The 17,619-nt window shown below is 38.3% G+C and overlaps 1 protein-coding gene across 1 annotated transcript; it reads left to right on the top strand.

Annotated features, from left to right (window-relative positions):
* Positions 1-910: 910 nt before the first annotated feature.
* Positions 911-16,745, top strand: LOC107849456 (peptidyl-prolyl cis-trans isomerase CYP18-1). The gene is made up of 5 exons (XM_016694026.2): positions 911-1,066; positions 1,178-1,252; positions 15,216-15,377; positions 15,894-16,052; positions 16,279-16,745. The coding sequence occupies exons 1-5, from the start codon at positions 1,064-1,066 to the stop codon at positions 16,360-16,362; spliced, it is 483 nt and encodes a 160-aa protein (XP_016549512.1). The 5' UTR covers positions 911-1,063; the 3' UTR covers positions 16,363-16,745.
* Positions 16,746-17,619: the final 874 nt, after the last annotated feature.

Below are 17,619 nucleotides of genomic sequence, written 5' to 3'. Positions count from 1 at the left end.
TATTTTTTCTTTTTGTTTTTCAATTAGTGTCCGATATCCGCATTAGAATCTCAACTAATTTAAATTATAAGGTGACTGCTCTTCCAAAGTTTTTTTCATATCCGAATCGAACCCTCTACCCCGATTACGGATAAAGCAATCCATCTCTGCACCACAACTTGACTAAACATCCTTAAAATTAGAGCCGTCAATATGGGCCATGGCCCGACCTATAATTTGATGGGATGTGCTTTAATTTTTACAGCCCATTGATTTTTAGTCCGATCCGAATAAGTCCATAGCCTGTAGGGCTTGAGGAATGTAGGTTGGGCTAGTCCATGGGCCGACCCATCAATCAAATAATAAATAATTTAAAAATAAAATAAAATACTAAAAAATAATAAAAGAGTTAAAAAACAATCAAATCCGATGATGACCATTAACTGGTTCCATTAACAAAGAAAATGAACCGGAGAGTTTCCTACTTTCCTATCTAATAAATAATAAAATAATTAAATATCTATCACTAAATCATAAAGAGTACATTGTACTCTTCACTTTCCTAATTTCCTTAGTTCAGCTAGCCGCCTCCTCTTCACTATATCTCCCTCAACGCGCCATCGACTTTCAACCATGATGTTTTCGATTGAGTAGTGCCACCTCTTCATTTTCTTCCTACTTTGGATGATTCGAGCTCTGGCTCCCTTTTGATTAACAAACATTAATACTATATATTATTGTGTGATAAATATTTATGTTTATTCATAATATAAAATTAAATTATAAAATATTATTTTTTAAAAAGTAGACTGATTCGTGAAGTCCGCATCCCACAGCTTAATAGCATAAGCTTATTGGTTTTTGGCCCATCATTTAAATGAATCAGCTTGACCTAACCCATCAAACTCAAAGCCCATATGGCTGGCCAACCCATATTGACAGCTACGCTTAAAATAGTCGAAAATTTATTTATGAGTCAGTTGAACTGTAAAAATCTTGTATAATTGCACTATTTTCTTTAAATAGGGGTCCTAAATTTTGCTATTTGTGTCCTTCAATAATCTTTATACTCAACCAGCAAAACATGGTAGGTTCTTCTTCTTCATCTTTTAATTATTTTTTTTTTGGAAATTTATTTCATTTAAATTGAACCCATTAAATTTAGCAATTTTAATTATTTATTTATTTTTGTTTGCAGTCAGTGACACTTCATACAAACCTAGGAGACATCAAGTGTGAAATCTTCTGTGATGAAGTCCCTAGAACTGCTGAGGTTCTTTCTTTCTTCCTTTCTTTATATATATATATATATATATATATATATATATATATATATTTTGCTGTTAATTTTATTGGAAGTAAGCTAAAGTTGAATATTTACATTCTTTCTTTCTTTAAAAGTTTGATGTTTTTCATGTTAATTTTGTTGTAAATAAGGTAAAGTTGAATACTTTTCTTCTTTTCACATTCTTCCTTAGCTATCCCAAGAAGGGTTTTAAAGAATCTGTCTGCTGTATCTGTTAAGTGTGACTTAATTATGGAAGATATTAATAATTCTTGGGTGGGTCTTGTTGGTTTTTTTTTGTGTGTGTGTATGGGGGGCGAGGGGGTAAGGTTTGTGGACACTATTTCCTGCCCAGACCCCACTTGTGGGATTACTCATCTTGGTGGGGGTGGGGGTTAAGTTTTGTGGACACTATGTCCTGTCCAGACCCCACTCATGGGATTACACTAGATATGTCGTTGTCATCTTGGTGGGGGTGGGGGTTAAGTTTTGTGGACACTATGTCCTGCCCAGACCCCAGACCCCACTATGTGGGAATACACTGGGTTTGTTGTTGTTGTTATATGTCCTGCCCAGACCCCACTCGTGAGATTACACTAGATATGTTGTTGTCATCTTGGTGGGTGGGTGGGTGGGGGTGGGTGTTAAGTTTTGTAGACACTATGTCCTGCCCAGATCCCACTCGCGGGATTACACTAGATATGTTGTTGTCATCTTGGTGGGTGTGGGGCTGTGGGTTAAGTTTTGTGGACACTATGTCCTGCCCAGACCCCACTATGTGGGAATACGCTGGGATTGTTGTTGTTGTTGTTGTTGTATGTCCTGCCCAGACCCCACTCGTGGGATTACGATAGATATGTCGTTGCCATCTTGGTGCGTGGGTGGGGGTGGGGGTGGGGGTTAAGTTTTGTGGACACTATGTCCTGCATAGACCCCACTTGTTGAATTACACTAGATATGTCGTTGTCATCTTGGTGTGGGTGGGGGTGGGGGTTAAGTTTTGTGGCCATTATGTCCCACCTAGACCCCACTCGTGGGATTACATTAGATATGTTGTTGTCATCTTGGTGTGTGGGTGGGGGTGGGGGGTTAAGATTTTTGGACACTGTCTTGTCTAGACCCCACTTGTGGGATTACACTAGGTACGTCGTTGTCAACTTGGTGTGTGGGTGGGGTGGAAGAACTATGATTTTTCACTGAGGGGATTTGAAATATAAACAAGTAAATGTATCAATAAGTCAAGGGGGTTCAAAATCTCATGCTCCATCCGTTTCAAAATGAATGTCCTACTTTCTTTTTTAGTCCGTTTAAAAAAGAATGACCCCTTTCCTTTTTTGGCAATACTTTAATTTCAACTTTTCCACATGACATGTTTAGGACCACAAGATTAAGGGTATTTTGGTACATTTGACACAACTTTAATTTAAGGCCACAAGATTCAAAAGTCTTCTTTATTTTCTTAAACTTTGTGCCAAGTCAAAGTAGGTCATTCTTTTTGAAACGGAGGGAGTATTTTTATGAAAAATAAAAGTACTTTTGACCGTGTATTTATGTTGTAATTTTTTGATGAAGGGAGTTTGAACCACCTTTGTTACCATAGCTTTGTCGGGGAAGGGGTGGGGGTTCATTAGCTATTGGTTTCCGTGGTTGCCTGCAATCGGTTGTGAAAAGTTAAGAACTTTGTTTGCAATTTGATAGTTTGGTTCTTCTTCCAATTTGGTGGGATATAGTAGTGGGTGGTAGTTTTGATTTTTACCTTTTAAGGTTCCTACTTCAGCAGAGGCCAAACCCTCTGATCAACAGTTTTGGTAATAGTTTTAGTTCCCGTGCTTGCTCGGGTAGAGCTAAGTTACTCGGACTCTTCACTTTCGGTGCCGCACCCGTGTCGATACGACATGGGTGTGGGTATGGGTGGGAGATCCTTACCCGATCTGGTCAACCGATTTTGGATACTTTGACCAAAATTGGCTGGGAAAGTCTGGACAAATTTAAGAAATTCTGTTATCAAAACAAAAGCTATGGTGAAATTGAAGAAAATATAATACCTTTGTATGTAAAAATTTCTATGTTATTGCTTTTCTTTTGACCTCCTTTCAAGATTTTCTTCTTGAATAATAGTTCCTCAAGTTTTCCACATAATATCTCATAATTTATGTTTTATAACTCTATTTGTAGATATTTTAAATTATTTTTCGCCGAATTCCCGCATCCGTATCTATCCCCAGATCCATATCCGCGAATCTTTAAATTGAGACCGTGAAGGATCCAACCTCCTTTAGATCCGTACACGTATCAGACACCCGCACCCGAGTCCGAGAAACTTAGGGGTAGTGTGTAGGCCGCTTTTCACGAGGGCCTCGGTCTCCGGCTCCCTTATCATGAGATCACCAACTTATTTGTTCTTTGAGCACAGGGTAGGCTTTAGCCCTTCTCATACATGGTCTTAGGACTTTGAGTGGATGTGTATTTTTTGGAAAACAGTAGTTCGAGCCTACTGTTTGGATTCATGCCAGGACTCTTCAACTACAGAAGCCATCCATCTTGTAAGGAAACCGGTGGAGCAGTATAGGGATAGGAAGGACTTATACACGGTGTTCATCAACCTAGAAAATCCATCCATCTAATTTTGGGTATGTTCTAGATTGCAAAGTCTAGTTTTAGGATAGTCAAGCCAATTGTGATCTTGACATTCCTATATCAAGATATAATTTTTTGGTGTAATCGCATGGATATGAACCTATCAGCAATCAACATTTAAGGTTGACTTTTGAAATTTATCGGGAAGATCCAAATGGTTTTGAACTCTTGAGTTTTGGATTGGAAGTCTAGTTTCTAGATAATCAAACCGATTGCAATTTCAACAGTCCTACACCAAGATAATGTTTTTTTGGTGTGATTGCGCAAATTTGGAACTGCCAACATATCAACATTTAAGGCTGACTTCTAAAATTTTTCTAGGATGATCCTGATCGTGTGAAACTCTAAATTTCAAATATGTTTTAGGTTTAAAAAAGTTCTCAAGAAATCAACTTGCTCATGATTTTGACGTTCCCACATTAAAATATAAATTTTCTATCCCGAAGATGCAAAGTTTATGAACAACAACGTTTACACGAAAGTTGAAGCTTAATGCAATGAAATTTATGTATCAAAATAAGTATAACATTTTTTAATGTTAAAGCGCAAAAGAAATATTAACGAGAATGCACTATACAAAGCAAAATAATTGTTGTTAAGAATATCAACTAATCAATCAAATGCAAGAAATAAGAAAATGAGTTCGAGTGAAAATAGTTCTTGTAGGCTAATCTAAACTTAGATTGTAGTGTCCCTTCTTCTCTTCCACATCGACCAGATCATTTGCTGTTGCCAAGAAACATCAACACATCTGTGGTACTCTTTTTCGGCAGCTGTGACTTTTGAATCAATCTCTTCAATTTCCTTATGGGCAGCGTCTCGGATGGTCTTTAACTCCTTTAGTTCTTCCTCGCCTCCTTAAGATATTGACTGGAAGAAAATAGCTCTCCGGATTTATAATCTTTTTTGCTTAAGACAAAATCAAGATGTTCCTTAGCTCTTAAAAATGACTCTTATCTTTCAACTTCTGCGGCTTTATAAACAAGAGTCGATCATGCCTGGTCATAGGAAGTCCCAAGCTCAATCAAAGGGGAAATATCCACACCCTTTCCATCCGTATCCACGAGAATAAATTGGACCCCGTCTTTAAGAGAAGAAGCATGATCTACATTAAGGTCGGAAAGTTTAGAACGAATCTTGGTCTAAGCTTCCAAAATGAAATTCTGTCGAATCTTCAAAACAACTTTTCTTCCATAAAAAATGGACATAGTTGTTGTTGGTTGTTTGCGTGAATGGAATTCTGCTTTTGTTGTAGTTATACCATGAGGAATAAAAGTGTCTTCTCGCTTTGATTTAGGTGTCGAAAGCGAATTTTCGAAATTCGGCCATCGTGTGGTTTACTTTGGTGGAAAATTTTCAAAGTGTTGACGTTGCTTGGATGAATAAATAGTAAACAATTAACAATTACTGAAGTTGTTCGGGTATCACAGATAGTACGGAAGTTCAAATCATTATTTCTTTAATAACCGTCGAAGTCCTTGAAGAACTGCCATTGTTGTTAGAGATCTCTTGACTCGTTTGAAGACGGTTTCACTTCAACACCGCCACCATGACTTTTACTACTTTTGCCTTGAGGTGGTTACTTGTTAGAATCTTGAGGAGCCTAAGCATGTGCCTTTTCTGTTTGGACTTTCTCATATGGAGATTCGTTGCTTTGTGGCATAGCCAATTTGGATTGCAAATGGAAGCTTGCTGATCACTAAAGCATTTGTAATCGGCTTAACAACATTCACCAAGGATTGCATGTGATTTGAAGAAAGCTCCAATGCATCCACTAGGAGGAAATGTTGCCCTTGCCCTAAAATTTAGTCAACACACAAATTTGTTCAAATTTTAATCCATTTCTTATGCAGCGTCATGAAAATCTTGGCTCAATTGATCAAGAACATCTTGGAAGAAAACCATATTGGATGCTTTATCTATAAGGACTATAAGTCTCCGTAATAAAGACCGCCCAGTCCTCAGAGGAAGGTAGTTTGATGGATTACTCATATAATCGAGTCAAACTCCTTTTCATTACCATCATTGTGGCAGTGGTGCAAATTAGGCCTATTGACCATTGTTGCATACCGACAATACTTGCACCTCTATGAATATGCTTCCTTGTGTCTTTTTTCTCGTAATACCTAGCAGCACCATTGCCAAAGTATGAGGCCATAAAAGGATCAGTTGGACCATTCGCTAATGGATAATGAGTTTTGAAGTAATGAGCCAACCAACCATACACATAATAGACCAGGAAGCAAGCTTGGGCAAGATCAAGCTGTGATCATTTTGAATTGTGTTTAAACCCGTATAAATGCTTGCTAAGGCCAGGACTGCAAGGCTGTTCGTCCACATACTAGATGACACGCAATCTTGAAAATGCCAAAACGAATAAAGTCGCCTTCTTTTGTAGGGAACACAAGTATGCATAACATGTAAGACAAAGACAGCCAAGTATGTTTTGTCATCTTATGGCCCTTAAACCCTAACTTATGGAACAAGGATTTTTTTGATAGTCAACTAATTAACAACCATATCAATTGTCCTAGTTGGATTGTGCAACGAGTTGGGATGAGCCAACTTCTTTTCTTTTCTTACTAGAGGTTGTTCATACTTTGCAGCCTTCTTACACCAAAATTCTACCCATTTTCTCACATGAACATTAGGGTTAGTGCCATTTCCCTCGTGTAGGCCTAGCCTATGGAAGGCGTAAAAAAAAATGCTCACAAGCCTGAGGGAGAAACCTTCTTTTCGTGTCATATGTGCCTGTAAGTTCTACAATTTTTGGCACAACCTTCTTGTAAGAAATTCCTACTATGTGTAGACCGCAAATTGCATATAAACCCCGACTTGATATAGATAATTCCCCGCTAGAGGTAGGCAATGTGTTTGTAAGGGGACACCAAACTTCACAAAAAGCTTGCATGATGTTTGTATTACGATCATATGTGAAAAGTTAACCATATATAGCATCATAATTTTTGCGTCCTTTAAATCCTTGCTTTTCCTGCTAAGGATGCTAAGGACACCACAGATGTAGTGAAACTCGCCATCAATTGTGTAAGTGTCACTCCAACCAATCTTTGTGTTTACGATTCGTTGCCCCAAGAAAGGTAAATAACTTGCAATGTTTCTATTGCGGTGATTGGAGGAGAAAATTACCCACGTCTTGGGTGGATGACTGGTGTAGTCAAAGGATCTAGTCGTTCAAACATGATGGAATTCCCAGAGATGGCCAGCGAGCAACATACTTGCCAACTAATGGTGTATCAACATGCAATCTTGTCTCTATCTTGCTGTCCTTATGGTATGATATTTGTGTTATCGTGACTAGGATGAAGAGGATGTCGTATCTCTAAAGTAAATCATGATTCAAATTGCGAAAAAAGTGTATCAAAATTTCAATTGGACTCCTATAGATCGTTACACCGTATGAGCCAAGGACTTCTGCTTTTGTCCAAGGCAAAGACCATTACACTGTCTTAAGCCGAAGGCTTATACTTTTGCTCCGAGGCAAAAAATCATTTTTGTTTTGAACATTGGTAAATTGGTATTCTTCAGCATTAGGATATGCTGGCCACCTTCAGAAATTACATAACCTTAATCAGAATTACAGATTTCCTATTAGATCTACAATCTCATCTACATCCACTATACATAATTGTTTACACCAAAAAAGTAAAGACATTAAACAATTCCATTTTACTTTTTGAATGGAGTTGGATATATCTTCAAAACATCTCGCATTTCTTTCTATCCATATAGACCACCATATGCATGATGAAATCAGCTTCCACCACCTCTTCTGAGTCTTTCTCCCCCTCTTCTGATCCAACAACTATATAAGTCAGCTGTGTGCTCAGGCATGGACCAACAATAACTCTTGATATTAAGGAAGAGTTCCTAGAGTTGAGCTGTATACTTGCAATGCATAAATAAGTGACTATTAGTCTCCCTTGTCACGTTGCATAGAAAGCATCTAGGGACTAGCGTCCTTCCTTTCTTCTGAAGGATTTCTTGGGTAAGACATGCTCTTTTGATCACTAGCCATGTGAAACACTTCACCTTTGTAGGAATCAAGCCTCTCCATATGGTCTTCCATTGATGGTTATTATTTTCAGGTCCCCCTTGTATCCCTTGTTTGTATGCACTATTAACTGTGAACTTCCCATCCTTATTGTGTTTCCAAATGATATTGTCTGGTACATTTGTGTCTAGTTTAGTTTCTTTCAATTTTTTTCCAGTAAGAGAGCCACCCATCTACTTCCCAGTCGAGTAAAGAGAGATTCCACCCGTGTGCAGACCAACATTCATTGACACTACTTTCTGGATTAGTGCTAATTGGGAAGAGGTCTGGAAATAACTCACTTAAAGGATTTTGATCAATCCAACCATCTTTCCAAAAATTGAACTTGTTGCCATTTCCCACTTTGAGAATCACATTTTCTTCCATGCAACTCCACAAATTTCTGATAGTTCTCCACACTCCCCATCCATATGGTAATGTGACTGCCTCTGTGCACCAGGGGTTCAACTCACCATACTTTGCTACTATCACCTCCTTCCAAAGAGTTCTCTCTTCACTGATGTACCTCCACAGCCACTTCATTAGAAGACTTTTATTTTGAATACTTAGGTTTCTGAAGCCCAAGCCTCCTCTATCTTTGCTCAACATGACACTATTCCATTTCACTAAGTAATAACCCTTGCTTTCTTTGCCCCCTTGCCAGAGAAAGTTCCTTCGAAGTCTATCTAGTTTTTTGACCTCTTTTGAAGGAATAGGGAATAAAGACATCACATAAGTAGGAAGAGAGTTCAAGACAAAATTAATCAAAACCATTTTTCCCCCCAAAGAGAGAGATTGTGGTTTCCATCTAGTCAGTTGGTTGGCAATCCCTCAATTTTGCATCCCAGGATATTAGCCAATTTATGAATCGGAGGTACATCTTTGACAGGAATCAAACTACTTTTTCCCCAATTTACCCTTAGACCTGATACTGCTTCAAAAAGGATCAGGATCAGCCTGATATAATTCAATTGCTTCGCCTCTGGCTCACACATGATAATGGTATCATCTGCATACAGTAAGGGACTTATCTTTTTTCTCGCTCCTAGCGTGTCTCCTATAAGAAAGCCTCTGATCCATCTCTGTCGTGTAGCTATTCTCATCATGCTATCAAATCCTTCCATTGCCAAAATAAAGAGAAAGGGGGATAGAGGATCCCCTTTTCTCAACCCTCTTTCAGATGGAAAGAATCCAACTGGTTCACCATTAACTAAAACTGAAAATCTCACCGTCTTTATACAAGCTTCTATCCATTTCAACCATTTGCTACCAAAACCCATTTGTTTTAAGATGTTGAGAAGGAAGGGCCAATTTACATGGTCATAAGCTTTCTGGATGTCCAATTCGCATAGTAGCTCTGCATCTCCACTTTTCATCCTTGAGTCTACACATTCACTGGCTATGAGTGCAGCATCCATGATTTGTCTTCCCTTTATAAGGGCCATTTGATTTTTATTAACCAGCTTGCTCATCACCTTCTTAAGCCTTTCTGCCAGCAACTTAGCTATGATCTTGTACACACCTCCTATTAGGCTGATTGGTCTGTAATCCTTCAACTCCGAAGCTCCCACCTTTTTTGAGATTAGAGCTATGAAAGTTGCATTGAAATTCTTTTCAAAAGTCTAATTGGAGTGGAAATCAGACAGAGTGTTGATTATATCTTCCTTCAGTATCTCCCAAAAGTCTTGAAGAAGATCATTAGGAAGCCATCTGGACCAGGTGCCTTCTCCATTGCATACATTCTAGTCCCTTCTTGAATTTCTTCCTCTTCAAAAGGTCTTTGCAACCAAGTCCGTTCCTCCTCAGAAATCGTAGTGACATCCGGTATGTTAAGATTAGGTTTCCATTGTTCAGACTCTTTGAATAGATTCATGTAGAAATCATGCACTGCCTCCTTGATTATAACTGGATCTTTCACCATGACTTTTTCCACTTGAAGTTGTTCCATAGAATTGAACCTCCTGTGTGAAGTTGCAATTCTATGAAAGAACTTTGTGTTCTTATCACCACTTTTCAACCATTGTATGCTTGACCTTTGTTTCCAAGCTATCTCCTTATTTTTTTACTCTCTTCAAACTCCATCGCCAAATTGGTCTTTTGTAGAACCTCATCATCAGTGAGGATTCTATGTTCCTGCACATTTTCCAGGGTTGTAATCTGGTTCAAAATGTCCTCTTTTCTTTGCTTCCAGTTACCTTTGTTGTCCCTACTCCACTGAGTAACTTCAACTTTTCAGCTAGTATGAAGCCTGCTCTTCCTTCAACATTGAAGGAGTTCCACCAGTCTTTTACTTTGTTTTTGAATCCCTCCACTTCCAGCCACCATGTTTCGAATTTGAAGTAGGTTTTCTTCCACTCCCAGTCCCCACTTGTCAAGGCAATGGGGTTGTGATCGGAAGTCAATCTTGGTAGCACATGTTGCCTGTTCTGTAAAAAACTTTCCCCCCATTGTGTACAATGTAGGAATCTATCGATCCTAGAGGCAGTCTTGTTATTCTCTCCTCCCCTCTAGGTATATGATCCTCCAAATAAAGGAGGATCAATCAGCTCCAGTTCCTCGATACACGAGGAAAACTCTGCCATAGCACCATTCAGTCTCGTACAATTTGTTCTTTCAGAAGGAAATCTGGTAACATTAAAGTCACCGCACACTACCCATGGCCCACTATATCTACTTCTGATAGTTACCAACTCCTCCCACAAAGTCTTCTTGATTCTTCTATTGCAATTTGCATAGACTGAAGTGATGGAAAAGCTAAAATCATCATTTACCCCAGTGAATTTCCCAGTAACACTTTGATCACCAACCTCCATCATTTACTTTGATCACCAACCTCCATCATTTCTCCTATCCACACCTTTTTATCCCATAGAACTAAGATTCCGCCACTCTCCCTACAACCACTTTATGAAATTCCGCCAACCATCTATTACTCCATATACTTCGTAGCATACCATCTACAAGACCTTTTAGCTTTGTTTCTACTAGAACATAAATATCCACATCCCATTGACGTAGTAATTTCCTAACCATGTCCCTTTTTTCACCCCTATTTAACCCCCTCACATTCCATGATACTAGTTTTGCTTTCATTGATTTGTTAAAGCTAGCATTCTCCCACTAGATCTTGGTTCCCCATCTTTGAAGTTCATGTCAAAAAACAGATTCCTCACCTCTTTTTGAACTATATTTTTAGAGCTTAGTCCAGTAAACTCTCCCTTTGTCCTTTCTTCTTTTTCCTCCGTTGATCCATCTTGTTTAACATCGTATAGGCTTCATTTTTACACACTTTAAAATCTACTCCAAACTGTTGTCCAAGTTTGATCATATTTGTTTGAACCCAATTTGTAGCTGAAGCAAGATCCTCCTCTTGTGCACTGTTGATAACCTGTAAGTTCTATAAAATTTGGCACAGCCTCTTTATAAGGAATTCTTGTTATGGGTAACCACAAATTGTGATATAGATAATTCCCCAGCAAAGGTAAGCAAAAGACCATTACCAGTTGAAATTTGATAAACATTTCATTTTATAGTTTGAACCATGGTTTACTTGAGAGATTTCATATCTTCTTCATCCAAGTCACAATACCTTATATATTATACCATAAGGACATCAAGGGGGAGACAAGATTGCCTGTTTTTACACCATTAGTTGGCCATTATGCTGCATTGTGGTCGTCTCGGGGAATCCATCATACTTAAATGACTCGACTTTTGAATACAACAGTCGTCTGCCCTAGACGTGGGTACTTTGCTCCTCCAATCACCGTAATAGAAATATTTGCAAGTTCTTTACCATGGTTGGAGTGGTGAATCGTGAATGGAGAGACTAATTGAGGATACTTTCACACTTGATGGCGAGTTTCACTACATCCCTGCTTATTGGGTCTGGGGCGAAAATTTCCTTAGAAAGAATCACAAGGCTTTGAAGAACACATAAATTTATGATACTTTATATGGTTTACCTCTCACATGCGATCGTAATACAAACATGATGCATGCCTTATGTGAAGCTTGGTGTTCTCCTGCAAATATATTGCTTACCTTTGCTGGGGAATTATCTATATCACAATTTGTGGTCTACCCATAACAAGAATTCCTTATGAGGAGGTTGTGCCAAATGTTGTAGAACTTACAGATGCATGACCCGGAAAAAAGGTTTCTCTCTTTGGCTTGTGAGCATTAATTTGATGCCTTCCATTGGCTATGAGAGGGAGATAACACTAACCCAAATGGTGTGAGAAAATAGGTAGAGTTTTGGTGTAAGAAAGCTATAAAATATGAACAACCTCCTTAAGAAAAGAAGTCTACCCATTCCAAATAGTCGTACAATCCAACTGGACAATTGATGCGATTGCTAGTTAGTAGGCTATCGAAGGATCTTTGTTCCATAAATTAGGAGTTATGGGTCATAAGATGGATGAAACTTTTATGGCTGCCTTTGTCTTGTCGGCTATGCATATTTGTGCTCCCTACAAAAGAAGGCGACTTTATTCGTCCGGGCATTTTCACGGTTGCTTGTCATCTAGCATGTTGACGAAAAGCTAGCCCGACTCGGTCATAGCAAGCATTTTTATGGATTTAAACACAATTTAAAAATGCTCACAACTTGATTTTGCCCAAGCTTGCTTCCCGGTCCATTACGTGTATGGTTGGTTGGTCCATTACTTCAAGACTCGTTATCCATTAGCAAATGGTTCAACCAATCCTCTTATGGCCTTAGGTGAGGGTACCCCTAGGTATTAGGGGAAAGAAGACGCAAGGAAGCATATTCATGGCGAAGAAAGTATTGCTTGGAACGCGACAATGGTCAATACGCATAATCTGGATCTCTACCGTGATAATGCTAATGGCTAGGAGTTTGAGTCGAATTATTTTACGAGTATCCGATCAAACTATCTTCCTTTGGGGAATGAGACAATCTTTATTATTGAGCCTTATAGTTCTCACAGATTTAGCCGCCAATTTGGTATTTTTTTTCAAGATGATCCTCTTCAATTAGGCCAAAATTGTCGTGAGGCTTCATTAGAAGATGGATTAAATTTTCACGAATTGTGTGTTGACTACATCTAGCACAATGGCAACATTTCCTTTTAAGAGGATCCAATCTAAAGAAATTTCTATTGCTCAATTATAAATTGTGCTGGAAAAGGTGCATGGAAACTTTCTTGAAAATCAAATGCAGTCGATGAATGTTGTTGATCTGATTACGAATGCGTTGGTGATCAACATGCTTCCTGTTTTGCAGTCCAAAGTGGTTGTGCCGCTCAAAAGCAAGGGATGTCCATATGAGAAAGTCCAAACAGGATGAGAACCTAATATATGAAAAATTAAAGATAACAAACATATACGGATTTATACTTTAATTTTGAAATTTAAATTAAAAAACTAATATCAACACCTAATATACTCTGCTATAATGTAGACATTGATCCAACTCCTCAAAGTTGAGATTCAAAGGATGGACCCTTTCTCCTTGAGATCACTTTGTGTACCATTATTTGAAGCGCGGACTCCTCTAAAGTGTATTGCTTCATCCATGAAGCGATAACCCCTCACTTCATATTGCTTCATTGATTTAAGAGACGAAGCCATGGCTTTTAATAACACCAGTTATAACAACTTGAAGTGCGAGTTTTTTGCCAAATTAACCTTATCATTGCCTCGAGGCTAGTCCTAATATGAATTTCAAGTGCATATCCATTTAATCTTTCTGGCTGTTTTACTACAAAACAATTGCTAACGTGACCTTGAGCCGAGCGTCTATTAGAAACAACCTATCTACCCCACAAAGGTAGAGGAGAGTCTGCGTACACCCCACCCTCCTAGAACCCCCCTGTGGGATCACACTGGGTATATGTTGTTGAATTACTAAGGCAACCCATGTTTCTAGCCAAGGCAGCGTTATCCTAAACCATTTCCTCTTGTATGTCTATAACTTTCATTGCAAGACAAAGATAATTACTTCTTTCCATCAGTCCATATAATAAAGAAAAATAGACCACGATTCGATTGTAACCATACATATCAAAGTAGCAAATCATAATATCTTAAACATGAGGTGTTACAGGCCTAGATCAGATGCCCCCTTTTGGAATGAGATAACCCGCAGCGTATGCTTACTTGATTAATATATTCTGTGGATACACACACAAACAACATATGTAGCATGCTTGGCTTTTCAGTTATATTTTACCTGTCACTATAATCAATCATTTTTTGAGAAGAATATTTCTGTAATCAATCCATTACCTTGTTTTCATATTAATGTTCTTGTCGCAACAGCTACGATATCAGTATGACTTTGTTGAGGTCTACTGAACTACAACAAAAACTTGTAAAACTTTGAGTTGCTCATTCTAATTGTAACATTGCACAGCACTTATATTCGATTACATACTAACTTGTGTCTGATACAGTTTCTCCATTTCCTAATCCATATGCCTATGCTACATTGGGGAGTTAATAACTCAAATGGTCACTCAACTTTGAACTTTTATCCAAGAAAGTCACTCAACTTTGGACTTTTATCCCAGAAAGTCACTCAATTTTGATCTTTACTCAGAAAGTCACTCAACTTTCACATTTTTACTCAGAGTGACTTTTTGAGTAAAAATGTGAAAGTTGAGTGACTTTCTGAGTGAAAATGTGAAAGTTGAGTGACTTTCTGAGTAAAAATGTGAAAGTTGAGTGACTTTCTGAGTAAAGGTCAAAGTTGAGTGACTTTCTGGGATAAAAGTCCAAAGTTGAGTGACTTTCTGGGATAAAAGTCCAAAGTTGAGTGACCATTTGAGTTATTAACTCCTACATTGGGGTACATAAAAACTAGTAATTCAAATTTCTCGTGCCTGATGTATTCCCTTGTATAACAACTATGTTCAATCCCATGCGGCGAAGTGTATGATGTATTATTCCCAATTCCTTATCCATGTACCTATGTACAAAAAGATTCAGGGACATATGGAGTGGTGAACGTTATTTCATTACTGGAAAAAGCATAAGCTTCATGGAATAAGTAGACTAATTATTCTCCTTGGAACTTGAAAGCCCTCTCGTATTATGATATTTTGCTTACTCCTTTAAAGCCATGATTGCTTGCAGAACTATTAATCTTCTTTTGTTTATACTGACAGTTCCATTTTTATCTGGAAGCAGTCAACTGTTTATTAGTTTGAGTGGTGAAACTAATTAACATTTGGTGTTTGTTTTAATTGGACGATTGAGATATCATTGGTAATAACATTAAGCGCCTTTTGGTTGCAGAATTTCTTGGCGTTATGCTCAAGTGATTATTATGATGGGACCATATTTCATAGAAACATAAAGGGTTTCATGATCCAAGGTGGTGATCCAACAGGTACAGGAAAAGGTGGAACAAGTATTTGGGGAAAAAAGTTAAACGACGAAATAAGGGAGTCTCTCAAGGTACTTGTTGCAACATTTGTTCTTATAGATGTTTGCATAATATATTCATAGACTTCCTAAATCATCGTTTTACAGTATCAAGTTTGGTGATTCCATAGAGTTGGGCCTTTAACGAAAGTTTGTTTAGCTTTGCAAGTGCAGAGTGTGCTCGTTCCATGGCAATTTAATGATGATACTTTGTTTGTTAAAAAACTAAATAAGAACGTTGCTGTTTGGTTAATGATACTCCGTAGTTTCACAAATCATGCACTCAAGGCCTTCCCCATCTGCAGTAAATTCCACTGAGCGTTTTTTGGATTTTGTTAGCTTCCTGGAATTGGAGCTAATGTCATCATTTGTACTCTTTATCACTTTTCCTTCTTTCTTTGCATCTACTTTATGGATCTGATTTTAGTACTACGCTATGTCGATTATGCACTATGTCTAGCATGTTTAATCAATCGTCTTTCTCTCTTTACTATTAGTGACTGCCTCTATTTAATTTTCTGAATCTTGCGTGCGTTGCATTCCGTTCAGCACAATGCAAGAGGGATTTTGTCAATGGCCAACAGTGGCCCTAATACCAATGGGAGCCAGTTTTTCATTACTTATGCCAAGCAACCGCATCTCAATGGATTGTACACCATCTTCGGGAAAGTGATACATGGATTTGAGGTTCTTGATCTCATGGAAAAGGTATGCTCTCCGTTATGTCATTTGGAATGTGAGAGTTATCTGTCATTTTCTAGCAGCTTATGTGCATTGGTGATTCTTGGATCTTATTCAGCGCGACTTATAAAACAGATAGATATCGAATTTACAGCAGTACATTCTGTTTTCAGTATATATTTTGCTCTATAGGACCCTTTTGAGGAAGTGAATTTGGTTAGCGATCACCTAAGACACTTCCTAAATTTTGCAGACTCCAACAGGACCAGGTGATAAGCCCCTTGCCGAGATCAGGCTCAACCGGGTGACTATACATGCTAATCCACTTGCTGGATGACATTCTTTTGAAGCATGCCAAGGCAGTACGTGTAATTTCATCGTTCGGCTTGTTGATCATGGTGAATACTTTGGAATATTGCTATGGTCGACCTTCACTGCCAGCAAATTTACCAGTAGATAGAGAGTAGTTAATGCGGGATGATAATTGTAACGAAACTTCCTTTGGTTGAACTGGTTTAGCTGCAGATCTATTGATCTCTCTGAAAGAACATTCTTGATATCTCCAAAAAGCAAATAACTATGAAGTGGTTCTCCAGATCTAACATGTCTACAGTTTGTCATACTATAATGTCGGAACTATGAAAAGTTTGAAGATCTATGGAATGTAAATGCTAAGTTGTTAACATTGGTTGTTTTTTATGAAATGTTGTATCTGCTGCATTTGATCTGATGCAAATTGAACGAGTCCGGAGTCTAAAGGGTAATTTTTTTCATCAAAAATTCCGAAGGGGCAAAGGAGAAACCAAAAATTTCAAAGCAGCAAATGCTTTAAAAAGTTGGGTGTCAGTTAACGGAAAAAGTAAGGCGCGAGGGAGGTCACCCCTTGTCAATCAGCCTGAGCTCGTCAGAGCATAGGGCTAAGGTGTGGGAGTTGTCTCGCATTACAAGGCATTGCCTCTTTCATGCCTTACTTTTAAAAGGTTGACCCGTGTCAGTTAATGGAAAAAGGCGTGAAGGAGGTCACCACTTGTCAATCAGCCTGAGCTCGTTAGAGCATATGGCTAAGGCGTGGGGGCTGTCTCGCATTACAAGGGGTGACCTCCTCCACACCCTACTTTTTTCCATTATCTGACGTCCTTCAACTTTTTAAAGCAAGGCGTGAGCAAGCTCACACTTTTGCTGCTTCGGAATTTTTGGTTTCTCCCTTGTGCCTTCAAAATTTTTTCACGAAAAAGTTGCCCTTTAGGCTCCGCACTCCAAATTGAATGATGTTTTTTGTGATTCAAATCCGGTGGAGGTAAAAAAACACGAGGTGATTTTTTTTAATCTGTCCAAGTTTTGGTAGATAGGCTTACTTGGTACGTGTACTAATGGGAGGTAGAAGGTACCCGTGGAATTAGTCAGGTTAATCCGAATGCCACAATTCTTAAAAAAAGAGACATTTTTCTTGTAAAGTATTTTTACATTTGCCAACATAAGAACATCCAATAATCTTCTTCCGAAGGTAGACATTTTTTCAATACATTGGCTCTCTCAATTACACGTGTTTTAGAGAGTTGGAACATTACAAGTCAGGAGCAAGGGTTTCAAAAAG

The sequence above is a fragment of the Capsicum annuum genome, chromosome 1, assembly GCF_002878395.1.
Source record: "Capsicum annuum cultivar UCD-10X-F1 chromosome 1, UCD10Xv1.1, whole genome shotgun sequence".
NCBI lineage: Eukaryota > Viridiplantae > Streptophyta > Magnoliopsida > Solanales > Solanaceae > Capsicum > Capsicum annuum.
Note: the sequence above shows the minus strand (reverse complement) of the source record. Positions and strands in the feature narration are given on the sequence as shown.

Excerpts from the sequence above, each read along its gene's own strand:
- LOC107849456 (XM_016694026.2), top strand. Across the intron at positions 1,253-15,215 it reads AAGTCCCTAGAACTGCTGAG|AATTTCTTGGCGTTATGCTC; the intron begins GTTCTTTCTTTC and ends TTTTGGTTGCAG. Across the intron at positions 15,378-15,893 it reads AAATAAGGGAGTCTCTCAAG|CACAATGCAAGAGGGATTTT; the intron begins GTACTTGTTGCA and ends CATTCCGTTCAG.